General features: G+C 26.4%; 1 protein-coding gene and 1 long non-coding RNA gene across 2 annotated transcripts; both read right to left on the reverse strand.

Moving 5' to 3' along the window:
* Positions 1 to 338: 338 nt before the first annotated feature.
* On the reverse strand, positions 339 to 1,220 carry LOC124819244 (mas-related G-protein coupled receptor member X2). Its single transcript, XM_065817806.1, has one exon. The coding sequence runs from the start codon at positions 1,218 to 1,220 to the stop codon at positions 339 to 341; it is 882 nt and encodes a 293-aa protein (XP_065673878.1).
* Positions 1,221 to 5,201: 3,981 nt separating this feature from the next.
* LOC136090739 (uncharacterized) lies at positions 5,202 to 8,106 on the reverse strand. The gene is made up of 2 exons (XR_010643679.1): positions 7,150 to 8,106; positions 5,202 to 6,977 (listed from the first exon to the last, which is right to left on the reverse strand). It is a non-coding gene; the product is annotated as an uncharacterized LOC136090739 (long non-coding RNA).
* Positions 8,107 to 11,541: the final 3,435 nt, after the last annotated feature.

Below are 11,541 nucleotides of genomic sequence, written 5' to 3' on the forward strand. Positions count from 1 at the left end.
GAATAATTACATTCAATCAGTTGCCCGAGTTTCTTATTTATTACGTTCGCTTAAATATCTATAGTTACATACATATACGTGCATATCCTTCGACAAATAATAAAACAAATATATCGGAAATTTTAAAATTATTTTATCGTTGAATGTGTGATTTGCGTGGTCGTTTTTATAAAAGTTTTATGTACACTATATCTTTTTTATATATAACAAATTATTATTACAAAAAATATATACAAATTATATATATATATATATATATATATATATATATATATATATATATATATATATATATATATATATATATATATATATATATATATATATATATAACACGTTTATGTGTCCTCTAAATTTTCACTAGATTTCTCTTTTAAAACCGAATCCGTTCGCGAAGATACAGTTTCTCTAGAAATTAATCTTATCCGCGCTTCAGAATTAGATCGCTCTCGCTTAGCATAATAGGATTTTGCAAAGTAAATAAACGGATTTAGAAAATGGTTTAATGTCACAAGCAAGCTTGATATCGGATGAGAGAGCATATTCTGCAAATATCCAAGTGTTATTGGCAGGTGACAAATAAGAAAGCAACACCCTATTAGCAAACAAAACATAGTAGTCTTTCGATCACGCAACTGTTTGCGCATTTCTTCTGGTAGCAATTGAGCAAGTCTCTTTTCTCTAGCAAATAAAGCACACGCCAAAAAAAAATAAATCATAAAAACAGACACACAAGCAAATATTAACACACTGGAAAAGTAAAAATATGCTGACTGCGTTTTTTTAGATTTGCCAATGAAAATCCCAATGATAGTTGAAATTAATATGGCGGTTGTCCAAACAAAACTTATAGTGAACGTTTTACATTTTGCTGTTGTAAATATTGAATATTTCATTGGTAGAACAACAGCAACTAACCTTTCAATAGCTATAGAAATTACGTGAAAGTTGGATACAATTATAAAAAAGAGAAACAATGTCTCTGTAACTAACGCTTCAGGATCGTTCATTTTTGGGGCTACTTTCTGTACCTGGGTAACATCGGATATCAACATTATTGCACCTTCAATGAAGTCGGACACGGAGAGGCTAAATAACAAATACTCAATTCTATCAAGCCTTCGCCAGTTTTTAAGAAGCAATATCAATTCAAAAGCATTTGCTAAAATAACAACTACATCCAGACCAATACTAGCAAACATCCATGGTTTTTGATCCATCGAGATTTTTGATCATCGATAATTAGATATTTATAAAAAGCCCATAAAAGTTTTCATGTGCGGAAGTAGAAAGCAAAAAGATTGCGCTAATATTAGTCGTTCTCGAAGATTTGTGTACTCTTTCGTTGAGTTTAATTTTATTTATTGCGTTTTGAACAGCGCAAAAATTAAAAGTTTTTATATAAAATTTTCAGTCAAATCTCATTCTTTAAAAATACCAAGCTGTTCTTTAAAACTTCGAAAGTCTTGTATAACCGTCATTTAAAAAAGCATCAATCATGAGTATAATACTTTCGTAGTAAGTCGAGAGCTGAAGTGTATACTTTATCTGTTTATTTTTTCTCTGTTGTTGTGTTTTGTGTCGCTCTCTTTATATAAATCAAACACCACGTGCATCAAAAAAACTACAGAGAAGAAGAATGAAAACAATATTTCTTATATACGTGTGATTTTTGTTCCTAAGATAAACTAGTGAAAATAATATATATATATATATATATATATATATATATATATATATATATATATATATATATATATATATATATATATATATATATATATATATATATATATATATATATATATATATATATATATGTATATAGTATAGCATTAGTATATATAACATATAGTTATTTTTCTATATAAAAAACATATATAATTATATTTATATTAATAAATAAGTGTTTAAATATAATTTAAAAGTAAAAAAGAAGTTTAGTAAAAAGAAATTCAAGCAGAACGAAAAAGGTTTATGCGCTACAAAAAAAACTCGGAAAAATAAGTTTAACTTCTACATTTTTGATTAACTCAAGTGAAACATTTATATAATGTACATCAACGCAAGCGCTGCGATTACTACTTTATACTCAATGTACTTAATCGTAGGTTATAAACGTTTAAAACGAAATCAACTTCGGTACTGCCAGATTTCGGTATTATCTTCTTTACAATTTGTCAAGTTGTTAGTTCAAATAGACGCTTACTTTAAGTCCGCATTTACCTAATCAGATAAACTTTAAGGTTTATTCAACTTTAAGATATTTAAATACAAATACTATAATGAACATGTTTTAATCCATTTACAATAATTAGCAATGTTTTAGAAAACGAAGCCAATAATATTTTTTGAAAAATCTTTTAAGCGGCTTCTTTATTACTGACCTGACCTAAGTACCCACGCACTCGCGTTTAAAAAAAGCGTGACTAAGTTTTTAAAAGTATTAAATTGCCAAAAAAAATCTTTTAAATTTAGAAAAATATTGTTTATTTGTTTTTATTTAAATTCTAAAAAGAAATTTTTTTTAACATCTCGATAAACTATTTTGGCGCCCATCCTATTTACCCGTCTACGTATAACTCTATAAAAATAAATAGCAGATAAAAATAAATTTCGCGTTTACTTACTTTGATTTAAAGTTCGACGCGTTTCGGTAATAACTAAAACTTTTAAAAACACAATACTTTATATACGATTAAAATGTTTTTAAAAACACAATACTTTATAGTAGTTTAGCTCTTCACGAACTAAAATAGTTTTATACCCAAATTTATAGAATTTATCTGCTAGATAAGGTAATAATATATAAGTAGGTTATCAATTAGGCATAAGTTTAATTTTTTGCCAAGAGATATCTTAAGAAGATAAAAACTGTTAAAAAAGAATTGATGTAACTAAACCAAAAGCAAAGGAATACATTAAATATTAATGTATTTAATATTATAAAACAATCACAGCATTTGCTGTCATGGCACGCAGCACCACAGGGTTAGGCAGCCGTAGCCCTCCGCAGATTAAAAGCAATCTAATTTTTATTTAATTTATTAAAGTATTACAAAATATTATGCGTTTGTTTGACAAAATAACGCGTGTTTGAATATAACACTTCTTTAATTCATATTTTAAGGTAACTCGTATTTTTTTAAAGCGTATATTGGTTGAAATCAAACAATAAATATTAATGAAGCGTGTTAAAAATGAACTACCATAATACTACATAGGTAGTATTAAGAAGTTAAGAAGTGATTTTGAAGTTAAGAAGTGATTTTGGCTACTTTCAACGTATCTTATACTTGACGAATTTTTGATATTTTCCTTGGAAAGTAACAGAATTTAATATAATAATTATTGGCAGTTTGCAACAAATTTCATATGATTTTGGCTATATTCTTTGAAAACTTACCGATTTTTTAAAAGCATTTTGGCTGCGTTTACAAAAAATGCCAAATGTCGAATATAGATTAAAAATAAATATCTCTTGTCACAATGTAAACCATATTGCACACGCTTTTAAATTTATTTAGGACACTTTTTTAGTCATCTATAAGGATAGAAATTTTGACAATTTAAGTGGTAAGCAAATATTTCAAAAGTGTGTTCACGGAGAAATAAGTAAATTGTAAAGAACGTGGTAGTAATATTGTTTGGTTTAAATGCACTAAATTCTTTAGATAGACATTTGTGGTGCAAAAATGTGTATGCAGAGAAGAATCCCTATGAAATTGGAGGAAGTTTAACTACTTAGGTCGAGCAAAAGAACATAAATGTACATATCTATATATAAAACACGGTCGGCAATCCTTGGCTTTTTAATATAAAAAAGAAAAAAAATTTCCTTAATAGAAGGGAGAGTTTTACTAATAAGTACTTGGAAATAATTTTAATAGGTAAAAGGCTTGCTTTCTAAAGCGCTAACTCAAAGTCGAACGATAAGATAACATAGAGTTTATTTTTATTACCTTTGGAGGTTACCTTTGGAACTACCATAACTACGAATAAATGTAGGGGGGGGGGGGGGAGAATTTTTAAAACTAAAATTCACCCGACAGAAATGTGTAAAATACCCGACAACCCAACTATATTCGTCAAAAAACCAATATAACTTGAAAATCACCTTCTTTAAAACAATTATTCCCCATCACCACCCCACCCCTCCACCCCTCTGCAGAGTAAAATATATTACGCGTCCAATTGGTGTAGAACATATATTCAGCTAAATAAACAGTTCCAGAACGAAAATTTTTTTAAGACTTTTACGAGTGGTAAAGTTTTTTTTGTAACAAAAACAGGAAAAAAAGGAAATCAAATTAAGTATATTTTGAGAAAAAGGATGTACATCTCAAGGATATTTTCAAATAGCTCAAGTTTTAGTTTCAAGTACTAATAGTTAAAAAAGTACAATAACAATGTTCAACCCAGTTTAAAAAAAAAAATTCAATTAAAAAAAAAAATTCTAAAATAAATAGCTATAAAAAATAAGCAGAAACAATAAAATAAATAATAAAAAATTTAAAAAAATTTAGGATTAGTCTAAAATTATAGGATAAGTCGTTTATAAAATTTTAAGGTTAATGTCAGGGATATTGAGAGTAAGTCTGATATAGGAGATTTAGGGTAAGTCTGGGATAGAGAGTAACACGGAAGTAGAAACCATCCCCATCCTCACCCCATCCCCATACAACTTTTTCCATTCATACCCTATCTCCATCAAATTTGTTCAAAAATTAAATTTTAATTTTAATGAAATTTAAATGAACAAGGTTTTTGGTCAGGACGGTAATTTAGTGCGTTTGTTGTATAAAAAAATAAATATTGAAATGATTTCTGCAGAGACTTCTGAGCATATGGTGGCAATCACTTTTCTATTTTAGAAAAAGTCGCCATACTTACTTAATTGAAGTGTGTTGTAATTTAATAATCAATCCTACTACTACTGCTTGTGTCTACAGCTTGTTTTATATAACTGATGTTTTATTTATTATTAATTATTCTTATTTGCATTCATGATTTTTTTTGCTAAAAAATCATTGAATGCAAATAAGAACAATTAATAATAAATACTTAAAATTGAAATGAAGTATCTACCTAAAGATGAATAAAATAACAAAGGAAAAAATAACAATTGATTTTTAAAAAAAAAAATCTCAGAAAACAACAACGAAATAAGAAATATTTAACATACCTTTAATAGCACTTTTGCTTTTGTAATTTATTTTTTCATTGATTTCATAGTTGTTTTTTTTTGTTATTTTTTTTGTTTGTATTTCCATTATTGTACTTTAATGTTATTTTGTAATAAAAAAAATTTTTTTATAACATATTTCTAAATTTATTTTTTTTGTGGTGTAATTTTTTATTTTTAAGACCCATTGTATTTGGAGTGATTTAATTTTTTTGTTGTTGCTGTTGTTTTTCGTTGCTACGTTTTTACTTGTGAATAATATTTGTTAGAAGATTTTTTTACTTGCCTTTTTTTAAATGTAACATTGGTACTCGTATGACTATATACTTAACTACCTAATGCATGCGTATAAACGAAGAGCAATGTAAGTTAAATGGATGGTCAGATGGCAATAAAGCACGCAAAAACACATTCGATCAAAAGTGCAGCATTTTTTAATGGTATTTCTAAGTTTTAGAAAAAATAGTTATTCTGCACCTACTCCATCTATTTTTGTTTAAGAAAGCAAAATACAATTAAACATGTAAAATTTATGAAAACAAAAGGGTTTTATTTATAAACAATTATAATAATTATAAACTTTATTGAGATTTTATTGAAGTTTTTTGAGATTTGCGTTGTTTAGCAACGAATTTTTGCAGAGGAGTGAGATCTAAAACATAGTTTTAAAACATAGTAAAGACATTAACATGATGGCAGATTACAATAAGTTAAAAAGATTTTTGAACAAGATTAATGGTCTTTCCATATAGAAATCTGAGGTCATATTTTAGATAACAAGGTGTAAAAAGAGAACAAGTAAGAAATTAGTTTAATTTATTTCAATCAAAAATGAAGTATTTAACAAACCAGGGTTAAAATACTGCAATGAAACTGGTTTTATAACTAAATAATTTTCCTCCTTTTTACCTTTTCAAGTAATTGGAGAAAAAGGCTCATTTTTTATGTCAGTAACATCAGCTAGGAGAAACAATCTCAATACTTACCTGCTGCAATAATAAAAGTTTACTTTTATAAACAGTATTGTGAAACTTTTACAAAAATATAATGGAAGGAAAAAAGAACTTTGAGAATGCAACTTGGAGCATTTTTTATGTTGGAAAATTAGCATATGTTACTTGTGATCTTTTTTCAAAGTCAAAAAACCGTAAAACTATCTTATTATACTAGACGATAGCTTCTCCCTAATACTTCTCCCTAACACTTCTTTAGTTTCTGCATTGAACAGTCTTCAAAATAGCATAACAATATTATTTTTAAGTCATTGTCTGCTATTTTTAAATCATTGTCTGCTATGTAGAGTTAGATTTAAATATTTTAAAAATTACTTTAATCAATGTTCGAGCCATTTCTTAAAAAAATATCGTGAAAGTTAAGTAAACAGGTTTCGTATTTGGAAAACTGACAGCATATGTTTAGAGGAAAATCAGCCACATACAGTTTAGCCTCTCAAGCTCTTAAATCAACTTGTTAGGTATTTGTAATATGCATATATTAATTCAAGCTCAAATGATGAGAAAAAAAACCACTATCCCGCCAAAGTATTTCTGGGCAGATGTGTAAAATATTTTACTGTAACAAATAAAAACGTCGACTCAAGTTCTTTTAAACAAATAAAAAGCTTGTCCAAAGTTCTTTTAAATAAATAAAAACCATGTCTCAAGATCTTTTAAAGTTAAGGTAACATCAACTACAAAAATTTTACCTATATCAAATTGGAAAAGTAAAACGGTAAGGCAAAAACTTCATGCTACAGAGTCGACTTGATTGCAACACATAGAACATTCAAGATCTAGATAATTACATTGAAAGATAAAAAAAAAACTTTGTTGTATCAAGTCATAAAACAAATAATATTTATGAGCAACACATAGAAACTTATTCGTTTGTCAATAAAGATAACGTTCGTATTTAATGTTTTAAAAACTTTCATAAATCAAAACAACAAAAATTAAATCCAGTACTTTTTACGCGAACGCTGATGTCACATGTTGTGTGCTGAAGTATCTTATACAAGTTATATTGCTTTTGAATTTTACTTTTGAATTTTAATATACTGCTTTCATATTAACTATTTTATAATTATATTTTTTTTTTCATTGTTAATATTTGCTTTAAAAAAAAAATTAAAATTAACCACTTATTGTTATACATAAAATATATCCTACTGGTCGGAAAGTTCGTCACAACTTCGCTCCTACTGTGGAACGTCAGAAAACGTCACAAGCATTTTCTTTAAAAATTCTCACTACATTTTATATAAATTTTGAACACACATGTCAACTAGATTAGGATTTACAGAGAATGTTATTATTAATAATAAACCTTGGTTTGATTAAGACTTGATTAACAAACCTTGGTTTGATTAAACCTTGATTAAAAAACCTTGGTTTGATTAAACCTTGATTAGTTTTTGTTGATTTAATCTTCAGTTTTATAAATGAAATTTTACACTGCTTTTTTTTTAGAAGTTTTCATTTTATTTTTACTTTAAATTTTATTCTTCTCCATTCAATTTTTAAAATTACTTTTTTTAATTGAAATTTTTTTAGTTTAATTGAAAAGTAGTTAAATAAATAAATTTTAAAAACAAACAAATAACTTATTTTTCTTCTTGAGTTTCAATTCCATCCTCTTGAGTTCGAATAACATTAATACTAACATTAATTGTACAAGAGTCAATTACTTTCGTAATAATATTAGTTCTGGGAAGTAGCAATTTTTCACAACTTGGCAATCTCCTCTAAAAGTTCAAATCAATCTAAATTAAAAGCAGACTTTTGATTTTCGGGAAACTATTATACAGATTGGTTATTCTTTTTAACATGTTTTTAAACCTACATAACTATGTGTCTGTTCATCAATAAACTTTTAATTTGTTATACACTATAGAGATAAAAATGGATTTTTACTGAAGTATGGCAACCTCTCCCAAACTTGCCCTGTAAAAATATATAAACACAAAATAACATAAAAATCATCTTTACAAAATAACGCATATATACATATATATATATATATATATATATATATATATATATATATATATATATATATATATATATATATATATATATATATAGATATATATATATATATATATATATATATATATATATATATATACCAAAAATACGATAAAATAATATATATACACAAAATAACTCCCAAACTTGCCCTGTAAAAATATATATACACAAAATAACATAAAAATCATATTTACAAAATAACGCATATACATATATATATATATATATATATATATATATATATATATATATATATATATATATATATATATATATATATATATATATATATATATATATATACCAAAAATACCATAAAATAATATATATACACAAAATAACATAAAAAAGCTAGAACCGGTAGCATATTTACATACTCCACAAGGCGATAGCACACATGCGCCCGCGCACGATTTTTCGTACTTTTTTATAAAGAAACATATTTTTAAATTACGTACTATATACTATACTTTATTTACCTTTGTGTTTACATTTGAAGTGTCGCTTTATAAATGTATAGTAATCAAAGAACACGTAAGTATATTAGAATAACATTTTTTTAATTAAAGTACACAACTATACAAAGATCGTGAGGGTTTATTTTAAAAGAAAAGTTGAATGTAATTAATGCCCTTCTCCATGACTTTTGGCGTTTGCTCTATCTTGGGATATATTTAAAGCCAAATTTCGTGGACGTTTTTGTGGTTTGTTCTTTTTTATACACTTAAGTGGACGACCACAGCGTTTCAAATTTTTTTTTTGTTTTAGTAATATAGTCAGAAAGAAAACAATATATAGGTACAGTAAGTACTTCTTCAAAAATTTAAAAATATGTTTCTTTATAAAAAAGTACGAAAAATCGTGCGCGGGCGCATGTGTGCTATCGCCTTGTGGAGTATGTAAATATGCGAACCGGTATTCTTTAAACTTTGTATACATATTAAAAATCATAAACGCTCTTCATATATGAGTTTAACTATTTATTATTTGCAATTACTAACCATGTTTTGTTTGCAAAAAAAAAATATTTTCCCAAAATTAAGGTCTTTCATCCATAAGCATTGAAAAAAGTTTCTTAATCCGTTAGTTTCTTAATCAATGTTAGGGCTAGAGTCAGCATGACCTGTCTGTAGCATCAGCATAGGTGTTTTAATATATAAAAGTTAAGAATAAATCTTCCAAGATTCTTAACTTTTTCATTATCCCTAAGATTGCGCAACTTAAAAGATCATGATTTATCTTTAAATTGTTTTTACTTTTTATTTGCCTTATTAGTAATCTGAATAATCTGATAATCGTTCAATTTCTGAATCGTTCTCGTCTTAACAGCAAGTTTCCTCCGTACGTTTTCCTTCTTTATAGATGAAAAATTTAAATAAGAAAACTCTAATTTGAGACAAACACCCCTTGATCTAAAAACTGGAACAAAAATTCGCCCCCCAGTAAGCTCAAAAATATACTCTCCAGTTGCAGAGATTTTTTTTCCTTAAATAAGATCATAATTTTCAATTAAATTTCAAATTTAATAAAAATGGATGTATGTATGGCTCTCAAACGGCTATATAAAGTTTAGAATCCCATCGCTTTTTGAACGTTAAACGTTTTAACGTTGTTGAAAAGCGCCAAAAAAAATATACGGTTTTTATTTCGTTTTTAAAGGTTCAGGGCAATCTACTAAAAAGAATGATTTTTAAAAATCTTTACATAAGTTAAACAAATCTTTTAAAAGAAGCAGCGCAAATTTCATTTATAAAACTGAAAATCAAATTATTAAAAAGTAATCCAGGTTTGTTATTTATGACAACATTCTTATTACGCCGATTTCTATAGGGGAAGTTGGGGCACAGTGGATCGGATTTCTTTATTTTTTAAAATAAGCAAAAGTTAAAATATGTATTTTTTTTATCCAGGCGAAAGAATTGAGATATATGTCATTCATGATAATAAATCACTAAAACCCAAATATTTATTATCTAACAGCTCACAAAAAGGTTTAAAGTGAGTTTTGTTACGTTATTCACTATGCTCCAGTTCTGGGGTATAGTGAACCGATGAACCCATCTGTGAATTAATAATAGTGAATAGAGGCAAATAACTATGAGGCTTAGGGAGTAAAGACACTGTACACTATAGTTTTGGAATACTTTTATTTTTTAGATTAGTATAAAATCGAAAAGATAGATATTTTGAAAATTGAGAAGAAAAAAATTTTTATTGATAACAGAACTTATAAAAGTATTAAAAAATTATTCAAATATTGTTATTCAAAACTTAAAACTAATAAATTCATTTTCATGTAGTTTGTTTGTTAAAAATACATGAATTTCATCAACCTATTCACTGTACCCCGATTCACTGTGCCCCTCCATATTAAATTAAGCTTAAAACTAATTTCTTGGGACATGAGTGTTGTTAAAAGAAAAGCTAAACTTCTAAGCATAAATATCAATAATCCGAATGAAAAACTTCAACTTTTAAAATTATTTCAACCATGATCTCCATTACAAATATAAGGAAGGTAAGAAAATTTATTTTAGTTAGCTAAAATTACCTACCAAAAACCGGTAGTCAAAAAAATTTGTGGTAACAACTATAAATAAAGATGGCCGATGAGCACATAAAATGATTACATTGTTAAGATGAACAAAATTCTTATCTTTGATAAATGCCTCTTATTCACTGTGCCCCTCTATCCACTGTACTCCAACTTCCCCTAATACAACTTAATTTAAAAAGCTTTATTTTTTGTTGATAATTGCAATGAAATATAAATAAAACAAGTTTAAATCAATACACTTAACGTAATAAATAAAACAAGTTTAAATTAACACATTTAACGTTATAGATAGTAAATCATAATAGACATAAAAATCAGAAAAATAAAAATTTTAAAAAATTTAAAATTTTCAATTATATTTGACGCAACAAAGTTAAAAAAAAATAAAGCAATAAATATTTTTTTTTTTTCAGAGAAACGTGATTTTTTCGCAGAAGAGGGAAAAAAGTGTTCTTATAATTCCAATAAAGTAAAAACAATATCATTACCGTAAAGCGGAGATTCCGAACTACGGAAATACTGTAACTAGCTTTTGTTGATGGACAAACTTTCTTCATGTTTTAAAAAAATGTCTTTTAGAAGATGTCTTTTAGCTTTTTCCTAGCCACAGTAAGTCAATAATTACGAATGGGAAAGTACTGACATAATTTCATTTAAAATTTTCCGGGATGACTATAATTTTTATGGATTGTGGTTACTTGAATTTTTTTTTTTGATTTATTTTATTAAATGATACAGCATAGATTATGTATTATTTATTCAGAAAGCTG

This window comes from Hydra vulgaris, chromosome 14, assembly GCF_038396675.1.
Source record: "Hydra vulgaris chromosome 14, alternate assembly HydraT2T_AEP".
Lineage (NCBI taxonomy): Eukaryota > Metazoa > Cnidaria > Hydrozoa > Anthoathecata > Hydridae > Hydra > Hydra vulgaris.